The 23,328-nt window shown below is 36.8% G+C and overlaps 1 protein-coding gene across 4 annotated transcripts in view; it reads left to right on the top strand.

Annotated features, from left to right (window-relative positions):
- The first annotated feature begins 361 nt into the window (after positions 1-361).
- Positions 362-23,328, top strand: part of XRN1 (5'-3' exoribonuclease 1) — a 102,077-nt gene continuing 79,110 nt past the window's right edge. For 2 of the 4 annotated variants that reach the window (XR_005984590.1, XM_041734196.1), the window contains exons 1-10: positions 362-610; positions 10,057-10,289; positions 14,455-14,552; positions 15,940-16,049; positions 16,142-16,252; positions 17,750-17,832; positions 20,295-20,382; positions 20,467-20,635; positions 21,385-21,452; positions 21,760-21,897. Coding sequence is in view for 3 of the 4 variants with exons in the window: in XM_041734196.1 (XP_041590130.1) it covers positions 536-610; positions 10,057-10,289; positions 14,455-14,552; positions 15,940-16,049; positions 16,142-16,252; positions 17,750-17,832; positions 20,295-20,382; positions 20,467-20,635; positions 21,385-21,452; positions 21,760-21,897 (1,173 nt within the window). In the remaining variant the exon portion in view is untranslated. The remainder of the gene's footprint in view (positions 611-10,056; positions 10,290-14,454; positions 14,553-15,939; positions 16,050-16,141; positions 16,253-17,749; positions 17,833-20,294; positions 20,383-20,466; positions 20,636-21,384; positions 21,453-21,759; positions 21,898-23,328) is intronic. The other 2 variants (XM_041734195.1, XM_041734194.1) reach the window with 2 other exon arrangements.

The following is a 23,328-nucleotide window of genomic DNA, read 5'->3' as shown; positions in this document are numbered from 1 at the left end:
CGGGGGTGGAGAGGAGTTAGGACTTTTTTTTTTTTTTCAACAAATAATTTGGAATAAAACGTTTTTAAAAGAAGCTTTGTTGTAGGGTTATATTCCTGGGGTGGGGGGAGCCTCCCCCTCTCCAAACAAAATAAACTAAATCAAATAAATCACCAGATCTTTCCAAATTTGTGTTGAAAAACACTGAGATTGGTAATCGTAGGCCACAGGCAGTCAGGAAGAAACCAGCGTTCCCACACTCGTGCCGCCGACTCGCGAGGCGTTCACACCCCTCCCACGCCCACTCACAAGGCCCAGCTCTGTCAGCCGACCCGCCGCCGCGCTAGGACGTAACCGCCGAGAGAGCGCCGAGATTAGAGCCCCGCCCCGGCGATGCGGCCTCCAGCCGGCCGCTCTAGGCCCGGCGAGCGCTCTCTATGGTCGGCCGGGCGGTGTGTTGTCATCCGCGGAGCGACGGCCGGAGGCGGCGGCGTAGGCCCCGGCGGGGCGTTTGGTTTCGGTTTGGCCCTGACTGGAATTAGCGTTGACGGTCGAAATGGGAGTCCCCAAGTTTTACCGATGGATCTCGGAGCGGTATCCCTGCCTCAGTGAAGTGGTGAAAGAGCATCAGGTGGGTGAGCGCGGGGCCAGCGGCTCGGCGCGCCGAGGACCCGGGGCCCCGCAGCCCTCCCTCCACCCGGGGACGGGGCTCCACAGCCTCCTCTGCCCGCCGTCTGCGGGGTGCCCGGCGGCGGGAGGGCGGGGGAAGGTTTGAGGAGAGCCGGATGATGTGAATGAGGGCGACGACGTGGGTTTGGTTTCTGTGCGCAGAGCCGCGGGGATGGCGGCCGTTCTGACAGCTCCGCTGCGGCTCGGGGCCTTCCGGGGTCCTGAAACCGAGTCCTGCGGCGGACGCTTCCGTGAAGTCTCCGCTCCCCTGCCCGGGGAGCCGCGTCCTCCCTCGGAGAGGCGGCGGCGCGGGAGCGGGCGCTCTGAGTCCCCTCCCCCGGCCCCAGGGCAGCGGCGGGTCCACGTACAAACGGCGATGAGTGCCTCCGCAGTCGAGTCACCTTGTTTACTTTGCCTCCTCGGGACCTGCATCCCGCTCCACCTCCAGCGCCGAGAGTGTTTGACACGGCCGATGGTTCACATTTATGGTACCTTTTGTTACTCATTTCCGATTATCCCGGAGGTCGGGCGAATCCCGCTTTCCAAAAGCAGCAGAAATACACTTGGACGGGCAGGGGCAGTTATTTGGAGGCTTCGGGGTGCGAGTGTGTTTGTGTGCGTGTGTGTGCGTGTGTGTGCGCGTGTGCGTGTGCACGGCAGAGGGAGGAAGAAAAAGAGAAATGGATTGCTAGAGCACTAACACTAATAATAATAATATCTGGAGTGTAATCCGGGATGTGATAATATTCCAATGCAAGGATTCCAAAAATGTTTATATATTGGAACTGTGGAAAGAAATAAGCAGTTCTCTATTAGGTAAACTAGACTTTGGGTGATGATGTTAGTGTTTGTCACGTTGAATGATTTTGGTAGGTAGATCTCTAGTCCATTTTACATTTTACAGGGCAAAAAAAGTTTTGATATTTGTATAGCCAATGAATCCGTTGTGATGGGTAACATTTTATTGGTCAGGGGAAATAATCTAGCCAACACCATCAGGCTGTTTGTTAAATTATGGTTTAATTTTTTAAAAAGTACAGTGAGCGTGAAGATAAGGTTAAACTTCCAGGAGGGATACTTTGTTGTTGGATCCCAATCAGATTCGGTAAATGAAGAAAAGCTTACCAAAAATTCCAGAACAGTAGATTATTTTTCATTTATTTGAGTCAGATTTAGGAAGATATTTCTTCCCAGAGAAGAGAGTAAAAAAAAAAAAAAGATTACCACTACATTGTAGAAATAGACATCAACTTTGGGTTTGCCTAGGTCATTCATTCAACAAAAGTCTGAGTACCTGCCATGTATCAGTCACTTTATCTCCAAAGAGGAAAAAATGTGATTGTTATTTGGAATGGCTTGATAACATAATATTTGTTCATTGATATTTTTACTCTGTACTCTTCAGTGCAGAATTTGGTTGGATGAAACTGTCCTGGCTTCTCACCATCCTGAGGAGGGTTTTGTTTTGTTTTGTTTTGTTTTGTTTTGTTTTACTGAAGAACAAAAATAGCCTCTTTAAGGCAAAAGGGATAGGTTTAAAACTTGGCTTATCAAAGTGCTGTCCTTCAAAAATACTTGATATATGTGGTTAACAACAACAGCAAAGAAAGCAAATGTCATAAAGGGTTACCAGCTACTCTCTTGAGCAGTATTTAAAAGATAGTAAGCCAAAGTAAGTCACAGTGATTTATTTTTTTTTAAGATTTTATTTATTTATTTGGCAGAGAGACAAAATCAGAGAGCACAAGCAAGGGGAATGGCAGAGGGAGAAGGAGAAGTTAGCTTACCCGCAGAGCAGGGAACCCGACACGGTGCTCCATCCCTGGACCCTATATCATGACCCCAGCTGAAGGCAGACACCCAACCAGCCGAGCTACCCAACCACCCCAGTCACAGTGATTTAAAAACTAGTCCTAGAAGGAAGGGATTGGAGGAAGAATAGGTTGTGGGAAGATGGTGGTGGTAAAGACAACAGCATTGTTTTTTGGTCTTTCTGAATCCTCACATAAAAACAGGGCAACTAGATAGCAAAGTTTGAAATCCAAAGAACATTTATGACAAAACCATGTAACACTGTATCCCTGTGAATCCCCAAATACAAGTAGGTGGGGACAAACTACCAATAGCCTCTAGACCCAGTTGGTGTTGGCATCCCTGCAAGAGGAAAAAGGAAGCAATGGGGCAATATCTGATGGACCTGAGAACAGGATAACTGCAGATTATTCACAAAAAGACTGTAGGCCAATTATATAGCCTATAGTCTATACACAGCCTATAGTATGTGTAAGTAAGGGGCTTTAAACGGCAAGAATAGTCAGCCTCCTATGAATTCTCATAAGTGACTTGCCAAGACATTGTTCTGAGGTAGATATAGTAAAGGATAAAACAGATATGCTCCCTATGCAAGAGCAATGGAAATGTTAGCTTGTGTTTCCTTCTGTACAATCTGTAGCAAAATGCATAGAAGATTGGCTTTAAAAGTGCAGGCACTGGTGTAACCATGTGAATGCACTTAACACTGTTGAACTGTACACTTAAAAATGGTTAAGATGGCAAATTTTGTTATGTATATTTTACCACTGTGGTAAAATGCAGGCATCAGAGTACGCATTATGAAAAGGAACAATATCGCTCCAAGGAGGCCAGAATTGTTGAGAGGGTGGAGGGTTACATATTAAAGTGCCACAGTGCAAAAACAGACAGTTTAGCTGTGGTAATAAAATTCCACTGGAGTAAGAAAAAAACAAATCTGAAGAGCTACCTGCAAGAGGGACAATAGTGACAGAAGGTTAAGAAATACTGCTCCACAGCAGTTCCGCTTGGTTTCAAGTTTAGCTCCAACACTTACCTTACTAGCTATTGGTGAGTAACTAATCATTTTGTGACTCAATTTTCTCAGCTACAAAATGGAGATAATAATTCTAGGATTGCTATGCTTAAGTAAGTGAACGCACATACAGTTGGCTTTGAAAAATTAGGAGCACCGACCTCCCACACAGTCAAAAATCCAAGTATAACTTTGACTCTCCCAAAACTTAACTGCTATTACTAGTGTTGACTGGAAGCCTTACTGATAAGATAAACATCTAATTAACACATATTTTGTATGTTATATGTATTGTATATTGTATTCTTAAAATAAAGTAAGCTAAAGAAAATATTAAGAAAATTATAGGAAAATACATTGACAGTACCGTACTGTATTTATTGAAAAAAATCCACATGTAAGTGGACCCATGCAGTTCAAACCTATGTTCAAGGGTCAACTGTAAAGCATTTAAATCTGTATAGTTTATGGCAAGTGCTTAACAGATCTTAGCTGTTGTTATTATTATTATTATTATTATTATTATTATTATTATTATTATATTTTGAGAGAGAGACAGTACTCGTAAGCAAGCTAGGGGAAAGGGGGAGAGAGAGAGAGAGAGAATGGGAAGCAGGCTCCATGCCTCCAGCATGGAGCAGTGCTAGATCTCACAACCCTGAGATCCTGACCTGAGCTGAAATCAAGACTTGGATGCTTAACTGACTGAGCCACCCAGGCACCCCAGATCTTAACTATTACAATAGTGCTGTACTAGATTGTAATCACAAAGAGAACTGCATATGCTCTAAGAGTTTGTAATCTTAGTTGTATGACCTTTGTTTTACAAAGGCCAAGTTTTCATCAGATATATATGTTCCTCATTATAATATCATCTCTACTTTTGTGGTACATAATAGGTCTTCGGTGAATAGTTATTGAGTGAAGGAATTTATTAACCATAGCATATTATTATAACATATAAAGAATCATAGTATGTAAAAACATTGCATATAAAAATATGCATAGTATATGTAGTATGCTTTAAAGCATGCTTGTTAAAGGGATGCCTGGATGATTCACTTGGTTAAGTGTCCAACTCTTGATTTCAACTTAGGTCATGATCTCAAGGTTGTGAGAGTGAGCTCTGTGCTGGGCATGGAGCCTGTTTAAGATTCTCTCCCTCTACCCCTCCAAAATAAAATAAATAAAATATGCATGTTAAAAAATGAATTGAAGCAATAAAGTCTTGGGATTCAGATAAATAGGATTAAAGGACTGTGACAAAAGAATTGGTCACAGCTCTCTTAAACAGTCAAATATATATTGTCTTTTTGAAAAAGACATTTTGCAGCCACACTAAGTAGGATACAAAGTTACACTAACAAAAAGAAACTACTGTTTTGAGAAAATTAGATACTAAAATGTTAATACTTAACCACAATTTAAAGCAGTGAGAATGCAGATTCAAAGTGTTAGAGCCTGCATGTGCTTTCACATTCAGTAAAGGGAGAGCTTAACTTTTTATTGATTATTAAATATTTTTATTTGCAACTTTGTGTCAGATATTGTGCCAAGAGTTCTAAACATGACCAGATACTTAAGTGTAATAATGTCTGTCCTTTTCTGCTAAATCAGAGACCTTGCTTTTGAGGAACTCACAGTTTAGCAGGAAAAGACAGACATTACACTTAAGCACCCAACAAAAATGTATAGAGCATGTAATATATGTACCTGGCATTCTTGTATACCTTGGGAACACAAAAACAAGATATGACATAGAGAAAAGAGTATTATGTCCCCTTGGGTAAGTACAGAAAAACTTCTAGACAAAGATACCTGAGCTGGGTCTTGAAAGCTGAGTCAAAATCTGCAAGATCAGTGGAAGAAAAAGCATAAAGGAAAGAAAAGCATTTCAAGAAGTAGTAGCAGTGTCTGTAGAGTCACAGAGGTTTGGAGCAGCCCAGCACATTTAGGGCTCTCAAAGTAATGTACTGTCCGTAGTTAGCTTGTAGACTATATGTTGTTAACAGGAAAGAACATGGAATTGATGGGAGAGGTAACAGCCAAATCATACAGAACCTTTTATGGCATTAAGGGTTTATAGTATCATACAGCTTTAAGTATAGAAGCAACATGATCAGAGTATGTATTAGAAAAATGGCTAACTGGGCAGCCTGGGTGGCTCAGCGGTTTGGCGCCGCCTTCGGCCCAGGGCGTAATCCTGGAGACCTGGGATCGAGTCCCACGTCGGGCTCCCTGCATGGAGCCTGCTTCTGCCTCTGCTTGTGTCTCTGCCTCTCTCTCATAAATAAATAAAATCTTTAAAAAAAAAAAAAAAAGAAAAGAAAAATGGCTAACTAAGATGTGGTGGGAGAGAAAAATGAAGCAAGCAGTCTAGTTGGAAAACTGAGGGCTTGAACTCAGGCAGGAAATCTGGGGATTGGAGAAAATAATGAGATTGACTAGCACAATGGGAATGGTTAGGAGGGTAAGATTCTAGAGACATTTTGGAAGTTAAATTTAAAAAACAAAACCTAAGTAATTAGATACGGAGATTGAGGACAGGTAAAAATATAAAATAACATCAGAATTTCTAATTTACAGAGGTCATAACTCAGTATTATGCATTTAGGGTCTCCCCCCATTTTTATGTAAATCCCAGTTAGTTAACAAACAGTGTAATAGTAGCTTCAGGTGTAGAGTTTAGTGATTTGTCACTTACCTACAACACCTGGTGCTCATCCTAACCGTGCTGTCCTTAATCCCCTTCCCCTATTGAACCAACACCCCCGCCCTGCGCACGTCCCCTCTAGCAATCCTGAGTTTGTTATCTATAGTTAAAAGTCTCTTTCTTGGTTTGTCTCTTTCCTTTTTTGTTTTGTTTTTTTTTCCCCCAATAGTATGTATTTGTGAAGGAGCAAGATTCTCTTGAATGTTCTCATTTTCTTCACTGAATTAGACAGTGGTTATTAAGTCATTCTGTATTTTACTTACTAATCTGAAACCTAAGAGAATTTTAAACATTTCTCTTCTAAAAGGACAATTACAGGTTTTTTTCAGATTATAAAGGAAGGTATGTGCTCATTATGTAAAAATTAATATAACCCAGAAAGATGTAAAAGTTGTTATATTGTCCAAAGGAAAATAAGAACTGAAATTTCATCATTGAGGGTTAACCAGTAACATCTTGTTTCCATATACTCTTGACCTTTATATGCAGAATGCAGATACACATGTAGATATTTTCTATAAATGGGATAATATGACTGCTGTTTTATAGTCTGCTTTTATCATTTGACCATTTGTATTATACACAATATCTACTGTCAAATAAGAATGTATATCATAATTTGTAATAGCTATGTAGTATTCCATTGTGTAGATGTACCATCATCAGTTTTCTATTCTTAGGCTTTTTTATTTTTTTAAGATTCTATTTATTTATTCATGAGAGACACAGAGAGAAAGAGAGGCAGAGATATAGGCAGAAGGAGAAGCAGGCTCCCCACAGGAAGTCCAATGTGGGACTTGATCTCAGGACGACGACCCGAGCCAAAGGCAGACACTCCACCACTGAGCCACCCAGGCGTCCCTTATTAGGCATTTTATTTCATTTTTTACCTTTTCTAAACAGTACTTCCATTAATATTCTTGTGCTTATATGTTTGTCCACATTTCTGATTATTTCTCAGAGTAAGTTTCCTGCAGTAGAAATCCTGGTCAGAGATGTACATGCTTCAAATTTTGACATATATATATATTTTTTAATTTTTATTTATTTATGATAGTCACAGAGAGAGAGAGGCAGAGACACAGGCAGAGGGAGAAGCAGGCTCCATGCACCGGGAGCCTGACGTGGGATTCGATCCCGGGTCTCCAGGATCGCACCCTGGGCCAAAGGCAGGCGCCGAACCGCTGCGCCACCCAGGGTTGACATATATTTTCATATTAGTTACACCAGTTTATAGTCCCATCACACTACTGGGTGTGAATGCCATCTCTCTCTTTTCTAGACCTGGGATTTTCCTCTTCTGTAAATAGGGAATCTAAATATTTCTCTTTAAAGTTATCATAGGGGATCCCTGGGTGGCGCAGCGGTTTGGCGCCTGCCTTTGGCCCAGGGCGCGATCCTGGAGACCCGGGATCGAATCCCACGTCAGGCTCCCGGTGCATGGAGCCTGTGTCTCTGCCTCTCTCTCTCTCTGTGTGTGTGACTATCATAAAAAAAAAAACAAAAAAAGTTATCATAATTTAGTGAAATAATGGATAATAAATGTTTGGCCCAATGTTTGGTACTTAACGAGTGCTTAGTAAATGCTGACTGTTACTTTTAATGATATATGAAATATCCATTTCCCCAAAACCTTGCCAATAACTGGGTAACATCATTTTTTTTAATCTTTGCTAACATGAGGGGGGAATGATATATTATTTTAATTTGAAATTTGAGCATGTTGAACTTTTTTTCATATGCTTATCAGACTTTTGTCTCTTTTTTGAGTTGCTGTGCATTTTCCATGCTTACTTTAAAAATTTGCTCTTTTTCTTACTTATTTTTGAGGATTTTATGTATATTGAGAATGTTGACTTTATTTCTAATTTGCAAGTATTTCCCTGCATTTTGTCATTTTCAGTTAAACCTGTTTTTAGCATTTCTTTTTTGACCCTACAGATGTAAAAAATAGATTGCCAACTTCATCATTTGGTTTGTGTTTGTGCAAAGGCTTTCCCCACCCTAAAAGTACTAAATTATTTGTATATAACTTTTTTACTTATATTTCTCACTTAAAAATTTTTAATCTCTTTCTGGAATTTATTGTGTTATAAGACGAGATATAGTTGTGTTTTATTTCCAAATAGTTAACTAGGTACCATATCCCTTTCTTTTACTGGTTTGAAATGCCTCTTTTATATACATATGGACTACTTTATAAAATCTTTTGTTTAAGCCTTTATAATTTTTAATCATATAAAGCAGATTTCCCTTATTTACTTTTCTTTTTTATATTCTTTCTTGCATATTTATTGTCCTAGGGAAACTGTAAAGTGCTCACCTTGAGATTTTGATTGAAGTTTTCAGAATTTTTGAAGCAAACAGTAAATCTTGAGTGTACTTTTAAAATCTCATGCTTGTAAAAATTACATTTGAGCCTATTACTCAATAAGAGCATTCATGTCATGCCTGGTACAATCCTTTATAAATTGGCATTTAATCAGTATGTTTTTTGTGGTCATTGATTCTAAGGCCAAAACTTTACATTCCCCAAATTCAAGGGCATACCGTTTTCTCAGTAGTAGGAGAATGTATCGTTTCTGTACATATGATAAAACTTGAAGCTTTTCAGAGATTCCCCTCATTAAGTTTATATAAGCTTATTAATATTTTTACGTTTGAAAATTCAGAATATTTTTCTTTAGTTAGTACGAAAGCCAGACTACTCTAAAATTCTTTAATTATATTAGATATTACAACTATTAAGTAGTGCCCATTTCATTTCCTTGTTAGTGTATATTTGTTTCAGTAGTGTTCCCCTTACTTGCTCACATTCATTTATTTTTTTAAATTAATTTTCGACACTTTTTTTTTTAAAGATTTTATTTATTCACAAGAGACACACACAGAGAGAGAGAGACAGAGACATAGGCAGAGGGAGAAGCAGGCTCCATGCAGGGAGCCTGACCTGGGACCCAGGATCATGCCCTGGCTGAAGGCGGAGCTAAACCACTGAGCCACCCAGGCTGCCTGCTCACAAACATTTAAATAAAGGGAAAATCAATGAGAGCCAGAGCCATGAAAGTCTTTTTTTTTTAAAGAAATTTTGTTTATTTATGAGAGACACAGAGAGAGAGAGAGGCAGAAACACAGGCAGAGAGAGAAGCAGGCTCCATCCAGAGGGAGCCTGATGTGGGACTTGACCCAGGACTCCAAGATCATGCCCTGGGCCAGAGGCAGGCGCTAAACCGCTGAGCCACCCAGGGATCCCTGAAAATCTTTTTATAAAGAGTAATCACTTTAGCCAAAGTTTAGGAAATTTTTAATCCACATATCAAAAACAAGAAATCAGTTTTCAAAGTTTTCTGAATTATTTGGCGTAATCTAAGCTTTCTAAATTAATATGACCAAATCAGTGACTCCGCTTCAGTGAAACCAAATATACACTCAGGCTTTAAATCATTTGTAAAATCTCTTAATGACCATGTACAAAGAGCCTTTTAAATGGGCATCCTATTACCCATGTATAGAGGAAATTGAGGCTTTAAGAACTTGATGTCAAACTAATAGTTTGAGTCCCAAATGAACCAAGCACTTCATTTAGTATTTTCCCAGGTTATCTATCTTATTTTAAATAAGTAGATCATTTCCTGCCAGTAAATTTGATCAATCTGTTGGGGCATCATATAGCCGTATGTCTCCATCTTGCCAATTTCTCCTGTTCATTTTTTCTTTACTTTTTTTATTCAACTGTGATTATTTTCTCAATTTTTATATAATAAGAATGCCCCTATATCCTGCTTTTTATCAGCTGCTTTTCCCAGCTGCTTAAATATCCGTTGTTGATTATAGTAACAATCTTGATCATTTTTCTTTATTTTTTTAGATTCCTGAATTTGACAACTTGTACCTGGATATGAATGGAATCATACATCAGTGTTCCCATCCTAATGATGATGATGTTCACTTCAGAATTTCAGATGATAAAATCTTTACTGATATTTTTCACTACTTGGAGGTGTTATTTCGCATTATTAAACCTAGGAAAGTGTTCTTTATGGCTGTTGATGGTGTGGCTCCTCGAGCAAAAATGAACCAGCAGCGGGGGAGGCGTTTTAGGTAAAATATTTGTGGTTTATTTTAGAATACTATTTATTTATTTATTTATTTATTTATTTATTTATTTATTAAAGATTTTATTTATTTATTCATGAGACATAGAGAGAGAGAGAGAGAGTGGCAGAGACACAGGCAGAGGGAGAAGCCAGTTCCATGCAGGGAGCCCGACGTGGGACTCGATCCCAGGTTTCCAGGATCAGATCCTGGGCTAAAGGTGGTGCTAAACCACTGAGCCACCCAGGCTGCCCTAGAGTACTATTTAAATTAGTAAAATGTATTATTTTAAAGATAATTGACTTAGTGCACTGCATCTTCTGTTCAAATATCTTTTCTGCTTAAATTCCCCCAGAAATGGAAATAACTAATTACATCACATTTTATCAATCAAGTGTACAAATTAGTAATTCAAGTGAAGTCATTCTCAAAGCATGTGTTGGGCTGTTGTTACTATTGTTCTATATCACAAATTTTTCAAACTTCTCAATAATTTGGAAATAGCGGTACAGTTGACGCTGGACACTTGAAATGTAAGGAGCACCAGTCTCCACATGGTCAAAAATTTGCATATAACTCGATGCCCCAAAAACTTAACTACTGTTGACTAGAAGCCTTAGCAATAACATAATGCATATTTTGTATGTCGTATATATTATATACTGTATTCATACGGTAAAGTAAGCTTAGAGAAAAGAAAATGTTATTAAGAAAATCAGAAGGAAGAAAAAATAGATCTATAGTAATATACTGTATTTATTGAAAAAAAATCCACATACAGGTGGACCCACTCAATTCAAACCTGGTTGTTCAAGGGTCAGCTGTAGTAGAGAAAGCTCCTCTAATAGTCTGCCCTGAACTAGAGAACTACAGAGTGAAATGAGAGATTGTTCTAATGGAAACATTGACAATTTAATTCAACAAACATTTGTTGTTTGCCCACACCCTGGGCTAGATGCTGACTCTGATTGAGCATGGGTCCAAATTGGATGGGTAGATAGGCAGGTGAGACTAGAGAGAAAGTGATTTGATGGAGTATGAGAGAAGAACTGAGTTAGGACACTTGAGGTATTACCAGCCCCAGTGTGTGAATTGGACAGTAGGAAAAATAACAGGATGAGAAGAGATACATAGAGTTTTAAAGTCAAAATCCTGGGCCTGTGGAATAGTTCTAAAAAAACAATGAGATCATGCTGTATCCTGTATATGAGTAGAATAAGTAAAGTAAAGAGGGTTGTTAGAATTGATGGATAGAAACTCAGAGTCCAGTGTGTATGATGGGTTCTTAGAATAATGAATCCTTTCATCATGACAGCAGGTAAAGGAGTAGAAACGCATCTGTAAATCAAATATGGAAATCATCAAGGAAGGTGGAAGTGTACAGTGAAAAAGAGGAAAGAATGATAAAAAGTAGTGATTTAAATATCAAAAGAGAAAAGACACTGAAGGTATTGGAACAACTGTGAAATCTTTAAGGACAAGGACCATCTTTTACTAAAATTTAGATCCTCACATACCACCCAAACTTAATTAATTTGAATCTTTAAAAATTGGGCTCTGGAAACTGTTTTTACCAGACTCCCCTGATATTTGTTAAATCAATTTGGGGGAGCTACTGGGCCAGAAAATCTAGTGTTGAGAAAGGATTATATGAACCTACTCTATCAATCATTGTTCAGTTGCAGAAATAGAAGCCTGGCTATTTTAAGCAGAAGGGGATATAATACAAAGAACAAGGTGTTTATAAAAATTATTGCAAGAGCCAAAAGGATAGGAATTTAAGTGACCCTTCAAGAATGATTTTAGAACAGCACCACAGAACTGACCCACCAGTGGTGCTATTACTACATTCAGGAAGGTGAGCAGTTCAGAGGCTCCGAAATATTGGCTCCAAAAATGTATCACTTTAAAGTTCAGCAATCAGGAAGCCATCACTGAATCTGTTAGCTCCAGAGCCCGAGTATACCTGGCCGATCTGGCCTACACCTTGCTTCTCAGTACCTACAAAACTACTGAATATTGAGAGCTCTTCTACTATTGATGAAACACACAGCCCACAAACCCAGACTTCACCACACTTCCACCTTCCAAACCTTTATGGAAGCATCAAACTGACAATATCTAAGTTATTATATCCAATCACCTGGCTGCAAGGGACCCTGAGACTTTACTTTTTAGCTTTCTAACCTTTCCAGTATCAGAAGACAAACTAAGAGAATAGAATGGATATTGAGGGCCAATTGACCATAACCACAACAACCATTTACTAAATACTGTGTTGGCATTGAGTGTACCATATTTCCCTGAAATCCCACAGTTAACTTTTTCTCCTTCTCCAAAGAGATTTTTTTTCCTCCATTCATAGTCTTTAATTGTAATCTTTCTGCATCTCTTACTTTTAAATATGCTGCCATCTGGCACTTATCCCTACCACTAAAACTTCCTTATAAGATTACAAATAGATGCCTTACGGCTAAATCTGAAGAATAATTCTCCCTGTATATTACTTCATTTATCTATAGTGTTTAACAATGTTGACCATTCTTTCTTTCTTGAACTTCCTTTCCTTGATCTTTTTTTTTTTTTTTTTTTTAAGATTTTATTTATTTATTCATGAAAGACCAGAGAGAGAGAGAGAAGGGCAGAGACACAGGCAGAGGGAGAAGCAGGCTCCATGCAGGGAGCCTGATGTGGGATTCGATCCCTGGTCTCCAGGATCAGGCCCTGGGCTGAAGGCGGCGCTAAGCTACTGAACCACCCAGGCTGCCCCCTTTCCTTGATCTTTATGTGATGACGCTCTCTTTGTCATCATGTTATCTTCTCTTCTTCCTTTTTCTTACATATTGATTTTTATTAAGGTTCTATCCTTGGTCCTGAGTGATCTTAACCAGTGGTATTAATTACTGTGTCTATACTGATGACTCCCAAATTTATCTTTCTGGTGGATCTCTCTCTCTCCAGAACACTTATATATCCAAATATCTCCTAAATGTCTCCTTTTGGATTCCACAGATACATTTCAGGTTTAATATGTTCAGAACTGAAGTTCATTTCAAAGCTACCTTCTGTTTCCTATTTCAGTGAATGACAACACCATGCAAATAGCTACAAGAAAAAATGGCTCCCTTTGGAGAAATTGCAAACAAGTTGATATCTTAAGAGTGTTTGTTATATTGAGGAGATTGGTAAGAGAGAGGTTACATATGAAAAAGAGTTTGTTTATCATAGAAATACAATTCCACAGGGCACAGTAGATAGAGCTAGTAGCAAGGCAGTAGGAAATATACATAAAGGAGAGCTTCCTAACTTAAATGCCAATGGCATACAGTGTGCCACAAATAGGTTCCAGAACAGGAATTGGGATACCTGTATTCAGACCTAGGTCTTTCTGACTCTAAAACTCATGTTCGGGCACCCTGGGTGGCTCAGCGGTTTAGCGCTGCCTTCAGCCCAGGGCATGATCCTGAAGACCCGGGATCGAGTCCCACATCAGGCTCCCTACATGGAGCTTGCTTCTCCCTCTGCCTGTGTCTTTGCCTCTCTCTCTCTCTCTCTCTCTCTCTGGCTCTCATGAATAAATAAATAAAATCTTAAAAAAAGAAAATAAAACTCATGTTCTTTCTAGTAAATCCTATTGCCTCAAAAATGAGATGATTTTGGCAAATGATGCCATTAATATTATTAGTCTTTTATTTTAAATGTTTTTAGAGGAAACTCAAAGATAACCATTACAACTTTAAGTAATTTTTATATAATAATCTTAGATCACTTTAATAGTGTACTTGTTTGATGTTATTATTAAACATAGACTATAGTATATATAATGAATCCCTAATGCCTAACTTTTGAGCTTGTTTGTAAAGTTGATTTGTTATATACTTATAATAAGAAAAGAATTACTTTATAACTATTTATAATGTTCTCAGTTTTATACTGTGATAATACTCTACTTCTATAGTCCTTTCTCGGAAAAACTCAATTCTTTAATTAAAAATGGACAATTCTGAGGCTCATCTTTATCAGTTACTATCAAAATTTGTATTATGTTTTGAACCTAAATTGATTAACTAGCATTTTAGTTACAAAAGCATCTAAATAACAGTTTACTTGATGGGAAGATCTGTACTTTTCCCCAGAAACCTTAAGATATTTTTTTTCCTTAACATTTAAGGTCGGCAAAGGAAGCAGAAGACAAAATAAAAAAGGCATTAGAAAAAGGAGAAACTCTTCCTACAGAGGCCAGATTTGATTCCAACTGCATTACACCAGGTAAATTCACTGAGAGAAAAATTCTGAGAGATTTTTTTTAAGATTTTATTTATATATCTGAGAAATAGCGAGATTGAGACCACGCTTATATGCAGAGGGAGAGGGAGAGGCGGGTTCCCTGATGATCAACATGGGGCTAGATCCCAGGACCCCAGGATCATGACCTGAGCATAAGGCAGACACTTAACTGACTGAGCCACCCAGGTGCCCCAAATTCTGGGAGATTTAAATGTAAATGTAATTTTTTTTTTCAAAAGTGTTTTGTTTTGGGGTTTTGTGTTTTTGTTTTTGTTTTTTTCCCTAGCTCTACTTATTTTGTCCTTAAGATTCCACTTGCTGTTTTCTCAGTTGTATGTCCTCAGGAGATGTTTTGGTCACCTTGATTATAAGTGCTCCTATGAAGATCCACTCTGGGGATTTACAGATGTCAATAAGAGTATTTGTGGACAGGACTCTCCCAGATGCACAGAACTCCAAACCTAGAAGGATCTTACAAGATCCATCCTACTCCCACCATTTATTTGTATGAACACTGACCTAGTGAGGTTGTGGCTCACCCAGATTCAGTGTGTTCTTTCAGGATAGGGAACCTATTCTCCTAGTCCAGGACACTTACTATTGCATTTCTTAAAGGCAGTTAAAAATTCTATGACTTTAATGAATTTATCAGTATTATTAGTTTAACTTTGTATGCAGCAACAAACTCTATACTTTTTAGAGCTTTGTCTACTATCATTATAAACCTTTACTTTGAAAAACAATCTTAAAATCTTACTTACTCATGGATTCTTCACTAACTGTGGTATTTGTCTTTTATTTAAGTGCCTTTATCATATATTGCTTAATTTAATAACCAATTTTATCCTAATTGTGATTTAAGACTGCATTGCCATTGACTCTTGACCATTTGGACTTTTCCTGGAATGTAATCATTATAGACTCAGTTTCCAGGATAACAATAATTTTCCAGGTAAAGAGTAGTAATAATAATAATAGTTGTGGTGATTAGCAATCTGATTAAAGCTGCATGCCTTTAAAAAAAAAAATTGAGAATCCAGCAAAGGAAATAGAAGATTGAATTTCATTAGAGAGATGAAACTGCCCTGGTGTGAAAATATGTGAAGCATAGCTTGAGGCAGTAGTAACATTTCTTGACTTACCTATGTGACATTAACTTCATTTTAGGGTAAGCAGTGAAATGAGAAACAGTTGTAATATTTGCTAGAGAAAGGTACAAAATGACTTGCTTTTCAGGATAAGCATAAGGGGTTTTGACTTCCTTTAGAGATCTTATATCTAAGACACCCAGATCCAATTTCATGTTGTCCCTGGGAACTCACTCTTTTATGTCTCTCAGATTAAACTTTTTAAAACTTTTTATTTATAGGGACTGAATTCATGGCCAGGTTACATGAACATCTGAAGTATTTTGTAAATATGAAAATTTCTACAGATAAGTCGTGGCAAGGAGTTACCATCTACTTTTCAGGCCATGAGGTTATTATCTTTTTTTATTTAAAGAGATTTTTAAAAATTTAATGTTCTAAAGCATAGCATTATTACCACATTTTTTTTAAACATATATTTAGACTCCCGGAGAAGGAGAGCATAAAATCATGGAATTTATCAGATCCGAGAAAGCAAAGCCAGATCATGATCCAAACACCAGACATTGTCTTTATGGTTTAGATGCTGACTTGGTAGGTATAATGTTTATTATTATTATAACCTTATGCCATTGTAGTTAAATATCTCAGAGACTTACATAAGGAGCTTTCTGGCTGTGGAGATAAATATTGGAGACATAATAAAGATTGCTACTTCTGTTATTAGGGTTCTAAAACAGTTGGAAAATGAACTCTTGCCATAGTTTATGATCAGTGGATCTCTATAGTCTTCACACTTGACTGATGCTAGGGCTTTGAATATTCTGCCAAGATCAGGGTAGAGGGTACTTTTACCTTCATGCTTGATATATAACTTAATAATGCTTGATTTGCTAACTCCATGACCCAAATAACTTTACTATGCTTTTTTTAACTTTTTACTATGGAAATTTTCAAACATAAAGTAGAGAAGATAATATAATGAGTCTTCCTCTTCCTATGTCCTTTATCCAATTTAAATAATTTTTTACTTTAATCCACCTTAATTAATTTTCATTTTCTTATTCCTAACCATCTGTCGTCTCCTTTCTCCTATTCCCCTTGACTCTTGAAGTATATCCCATTGTATTGTTTAATCTGTAAGTATTTCATAATGTTTCTCTAGAGAAACATTTTTAAAACATTTAAAAAAAAACATAATGCCGTTATCCTACATAAAACAAAAATTAACAATCACTGTTTAATATACAAATAACCATTTAGTATTCTCATTTCCCTAATTTGTTTCATAAGTGTTTCATCTTATTTTATTTGTTTTTTGTTTTGTTTTGTTTTGTTTTTAATTTTTATTTATTTATGATAGTCACAGAGAGAGAGAGAGAGAGGTAGAGACACAGGCAGAGGGAGAAGCAGGCTCCATGCACCGGGAGCCCGATGTGGGATTCGATCCCGGGTCTCCAGGATCGCGCCCTGGGCCAAAGGCAGGCACCAAACCGCTGCGCCACCCAGGGATCCCTCATCTTATTTTATTTGAATCAAGATTGAAATAAAATAAACAATATATTTTGCAACTGGTTGATATGTCTTACCAGACTATTTTACTTACTTCGGGCGTTAAAATACTATATGAGAAAATTAAATGAAAATGCCCTTTTCCAGTTTTTTTTTTTTTTTTAATTTTCACATACTAGAGGTATTCTAGCCCCCAAAAGAGTCCTACATTCCTTTATCATGGAAAAGCTACAGTCCTTAATTTCTTACCTACTTACTCCCTCCTGGCAAGTGGAAAAGTGTGAAAACCAAGAGGGAGACTTAGGAGAGGGGATGGTGGTGTGGGGAGAGTAGCAGTTAATTAGAGTCATGTGACTCTAAGGTAAACGTTTTTTCTTAGAAAAGTGCACTTACCTTACCCCATTCATAACCTATAAGGGGATCACATTTTGATATTTGTATGTTTAATGTGCTAATAAATTGTTTTTATTAAATAAGCATGTGTTTTTCTTATATAGACATTTTTTATTTGGTTGCTTTTATGAACCTCATACTATAAAAAATTAGAGAATAGAAACATTTTTTAATCATTTTCAACAGATTATGCTTGGATTGACAAGTCACGAGGCACATTTCTCTCTTTTAAGAGAAGAGGTTCGGTTTGGTGGCAAAAAGACACAAAGGTAAATCATACTGCAAATATATATTAGAAGAAAGACAGCAATTAAATTAAGAATAGTAATCATTTAACAGAAAAAGTGATCTGTAAAGATTTTCTCCCATTCCACAGTTACCCTTTTCCTCTGCTGATAGTATCATTTGTTGCACAAAATTTGGTTTTTAATTATGACAATGTCCAGTCAGGTTTTTTCTTTTGTTGCTGGTGCTTAGAGTATAATATCCAAGAAATTGCCAAATCTAATGTCATAAAGTTTTTTCCCATTTTAAGAGTTTTATAGCTTTAGCTCTTACCCTTAGTTCTTTGCTCCATGATGCTAATTATAGTATATAGTATAAAGTAAGGGCCAACTTCATTCTTTACATGTGGATATCTAGTTTTCCCAAAACCACTTGTTGAAAAGAATAGCTCTTCCTCATTGAATGGTCTTGGCACCTTGGTTGAAAATTGCTTGACATATATGCAAGGGTTTATTTCTGGGCTCTGTATTCTATTTGACTGATCTTTATGTTGTTTTTATGTCAGTACTACAGTATTTTGACTACTGAAGCTTTATAGGAAGCTTTGAAATAAAAAGGAGTGAGACTTCCATCTCTGTTCTCCTTTTTCAGGATTATTTTGGCTATTTGCAGTCTCATGAAATTAATAATTTTTAGGATGGATTTTTTGTTTTTGTAGAAAACATCACTGGAATTTTGATAGGGGATGGCACTGAATCTGTAGATTCTATTGGGTACTATTTACAGATTGATAATAAGTCTCCCAATTCATTAATATAGGATATTTTCCATTTATTATGTCTATTTTAATTTTTTTCAGCAGCATTTTATAGTTTTAGTGTATATATTTTTTGCCAGCTTTTTTTTTTCTTACTTGTTTTTCCTTTTATTTAAAAAAAATTTTTTTTTAAAGAGTTTATTTATTCATGAAAGACACACGGAGAGAGAGGCAGAGACATAGGCAGAGGGAGAAGCAGGCTCCTTGCAAGGAGCCCGATGTGGGACTTGATCCTGGATCCTGGGATCATGCTCTGAGCCGAAGGCAGACACTCAACCACTGAGCCACTCAGGCGCCCCTAAAAAAATTTTTTTAATGTAGTCACCATGTTGTACCTTAATTATATCTCCAGGACTTACTTATCTTATAATGGAAAGTTTGCACCTTTTGGCCACCTTCACCCATTTTGCCCAAACCGTCACTCCCCGACCTTTGGGAATGATCTGTCTGTTCTCTGCATCTATAAGTTTGTTTTTTTGCCTCTTTGGTTTTTTGCCTCTTGTTTTTTTTTTTCTTTTGCCTCCTTGGTCAAGTTTATTCCTGTGTTTTACTCTTTTGGATGGTATTCTGAATGGGATAATTTCTTTTTTGGATTATTTGTTGGTGGTATATAGAGACACAGCTGATTTTTGTGTGTTGATCTTGCATCCTACAGTTATACTGAATTCAGTTTTTGGCTCTAGTAGCTTTTTGTGGATTCTATGAGACTTTCTGTGTATGGAATCATGGCATCTGTAAATAGAGATAGTTTTGGGGGGTTTTTTGTTTTTGTTTTTTGTTTTGTTTTTTTCAATTTGTATGCCTCTTATTTCTTTGCTTGCCTAATTACCCTGGCTAGGACTTCAAGTACAGTATTGAATAGCTATAGTAAAAATGGGTATCCTTGTTTTTATTCCTGACCTTAGGAGGGAAGCCATCAGCCTTCCACCATCAATATATTAGATGTGGGTTTTTCATAAATTCCCTTTTTCATATTAAGGCGGCTCCCTCCTATCCCTACTTGGCTGAGTACTTTTATCATGGAAGGGTATTGAATTTGACAAAGATTTTCTTTGCTAGTTGATTATATGGTGTTTTTCCTTTGTTTATTAATGTGATCTATTGCATTGATTTATTTTCTCATGTTGAGCCATCCTTGTATTCCTGGGCTAAATCCACTTGTTCATGGTATATAATTCCTTTAAAATGCTGTTGTCAATTTATATTCTTACTTCTGGTTAAACTTGGAGTATTGGTTAATAGCTAGGAATATAGACCCCTAAACCATGCCATGGAAAGATAAGAGGAAAGAAGTGATGGTGCCTCACCACTGAATCCTGAGACTGTACTGCAGTAGGTGGAAAAGTATATATACTCACTTATCTATGAGTATGCTTTCTGCTGGCAGCCAACCTTAAATGGGCCAGATCCCACTGGTTTCTTATATCTGTTATATTTTATTTAGGCTTTCCTAATTCTGAGAATTTTTCCACAGAAAGCGTAATGCAGACCAATTATTTTGAACTTTATGTTACATCTATTATAATTATACTTTTGTCTTTACCCTGCAGCTTTCATATAAATTACATGCCTGGATTACAAGAATTAATTATCTGCTAATGATAAGTTTTATTTTAATCTTTGCTGCATTTTTAAGCTTGAACCTTAAAAATGTAATTAACTCTATGTTGATAATCTGACTGATTACAGGGTATGCGCACCAGAAGAAACCACATTTCACCTCCTACACTTGTCTTTAATGAGAGAGTATATTGACTATGAGTTTTCAGAATTGAAAGTAAGTATTAATATAGCTGTGGACCAAAGATGTGTTAGCAGGAATTTCCATATGATTTGGGTTTTTTTCTCCGTTTTGCTACAGGCCAAGATCACTTTTAAGTATGATATTGAAAGGATAATAGATGATTGGATTTTGATGGGATTTCTTGTTGGCAATGATTTTATCCCTCATCTACCTCATTTACATATTAATCATGATGCACTGCCTCTTCTTTATGGAACATATATTACCATCCTGCCAGAACTTGGTGGTAAGAAAAGTTTAATATTCATTGGATGCTACTTTAATTTAGTACTGAGTTAACCCTAAAAATTTCACTCCGTTTATTAGATTATTGCATGCACAACTACAGTAGGAAAAGAATTGGAAATTTCTTTTGTTCAAAGGCACCAAGCTCGAGGGTTGTAATTTTCAGTGGTTTGCAAGCAAAGAAAATGACAAGAGTTAAGCAGCTTTGTTTATTGGTATCTAATCTCTGCCTTTTATTGTTTAAGAAAGCCAGCAGAAGTTGTTGGTTTCCCTTAGCTCCTTTCATTTTAAAACATAGAAGTTCATTTTTCTGAATGGATCGGTAATCAGAATATTTAATATAAGGGAAAGATTTTTCAATTAAAATGAGAAATTGATAAATAGTAGTGAGTACTGAACAAAACAAACGGCAGAATAGCAGTGCATTAGTTCACCTAAAAGTTAATATATCAAATGAATAATCTGGATAGATTGTAGAACATATTTAATTAATTGTTATCACATGTTAGAAATGTGAGAGGATTGTTATATGAACCTGGAATTTTTATTTTGCTTTAATTCTTACATGTTTTGTATTATAGTAACATCAAGTTCATAGAAACTAGGGCCAATTATAAAGCCCAACACTGATTGTTTTTTTCTTGATTATTAGAGTGCCAACATTCAGTATTTTGTAAAAAGAATTTTGTAGAACTGTTTAGAAAAAATAGTGTCAGCTTTTAGTACAAATTTAGATTTTGTTCCTTTTAGGTTATATTAATGAAAGTGGGCATCTCAACTTACCTCGATTTGAGAAATACCTTGTGAAACTATCAGACGTAAGTAACTAGATATTTTTATTTTCTTGTCCCAGGGTAGCTATCAATGGGCAGAAACCAATTATATCAGAAGAAAAAGTTTTGGTACTTTTACATCAACTGATCATTCTGTATAATTTCATCTAAATTACTTTTATTTTTATTTGCTTTTTATTTTTAATTTTCAGCATAGTAGATGAGGTCCCCATAAGAGAGTAACAGTCTTTGATTTCTTATGCCCTAGAAGTAGCAACTGTTAAAAGTTTGGTTTCTATTCTTCCAGACATACTTAAATTATTTTTTAATGAATTTAAATATTTTTGTACAGTTTGATCGGGAACACTTCAGTGAAGTTTTTGTGGACCTAAAGTGGTTTGAAAGCAAAGTTGGTAACAAGTACCTCAATGAAGCAGCAGGTGTAGCAGCAGAAGAAGCCAAGAACTACAAGGAAAAGAAGAAGTCAAAGGTGTCCATTTTTTTAGGTGTTCTTTCATTTTTCTAGCTGTAAAGTGAAACTGATATTCCTTGTTCCTCATTTTCCCTCTTGTGATTTTTGGAGTTGTCTCATTTCATTTTCATTTCTTATTTCCTTCTATTGAACATTTGAAAAAAAATTTTTTGTTTCTTCTCTGTTAGATCCTGTTACTTAAAGCTGATTTTTAAAAATCAGCTTATTTTTATCCTAGAAGAAAAGCATTGTGTTTTCATCCTATTAATAAGTGTAGAAAATCTTCTAAATATAAGAACCTAGAAAATTAATTACCTTTTGTAAAATATGGCTACTTATAACATTTAATATTGAGATAGCAATTAGACCTGTGGTTTTTCTTCAGAAATAATTTATATAAGGCAGCCCGGGTGGCTCAGTGGTTTGGTGCTGCCTTCAGCCCAGGGCATGATCCTGGAGTCCAGGATCAAGTTCCATGTCGGGCTCCCTGCATGGAGCCTGTTTTTCCCTCTGCCTGTGTCTCTGCCTCTCTCCCTCTCTCTCTCTCTCTTTCTGTCTCCCATAAATAAATAAAATATTAAAAAAAAATAATTTATATATAAAGTCATTTATGAAATACAGCAATAGGCTAGTTTAAGAGTAAGTAATAGCACACTAGCTAATAAATGCTAGGTGCTCAGTAAATAAATAGTAGAATCAGAATATGCTAGTACCCTACGAAACATCACTAATGAGCTCTAAAGAATGTCTTGTATGTGTTAACTTGGGAAATAGACCTTTTCTGAAATTTTCCTCAGCTTATTTGTAATTACTGGGTTCAGATAAAATTGAGGAGTTTTCTGTACTCTCCTTGCTATACTGGTTCTTTTTAGATTAAAAGCTAGTAACTCTTGCTCCATGAAGGGCATTTATGCTGATTTTCATTAGGGTAGTCCTTCTAATTGATTAGTTTTTCTCAGTGAAACTAAGGAGCAGTCCGTCTACATTCTTCTTTGTTTTTTCTCTTATAGAAACAGGCTCAGCAACTTTTTAGGAATCTATACTTTACTCACAAAACTTACACATCAGTAATCCCTGGCTTCACCCGTCTTAGCCCAGTCCTTAAGCTTCACAAGTCTTCAGGCATATGTAATTACTGTTAGAGATACTGGCAAAATGAGAGAAACTAGAGGAAGAGCCGAAGCACAGGAAGTTAGCAAAGACCCTAGTTTGGATGAACAAAGGGAAATGGGGATAAGGGAGTAGGAAGAACTAAGTCACTGTCGATAGATAGGCAATCAGGAAATAGAGGAAAGAAAAGTTGAGATCACAAGGGAGGAAAAGCAGATGGGCAGGATATAAAGAATGTGATGAGATGGGATAAATATAGAAAAGCAAATGCGTTGCATGAGAGAAAAATTTAGAAGTAAAGAATAGAAAACATGTAATATTTGTAACCTTTGGATTCAA

This window comes from Vulpes lagopus, chromosome 19 (assembly GCF_018345385.1).
Source record: "Vulpes lagopus strain Blue_001 chromosome 19, ASM1834538v1, whole genome shotgun sequence".
NCBI lineage: Eukaryota > Metazoa > Chordata > Mammalia > Carnivora > Canidae > Vulpes > Vulpes lagopus.
The sequence above is the reverse complement of the archived record's forward strand: the minus strand, read 5'-3'. Positions and strand labels throughout refer to the sequence as shown.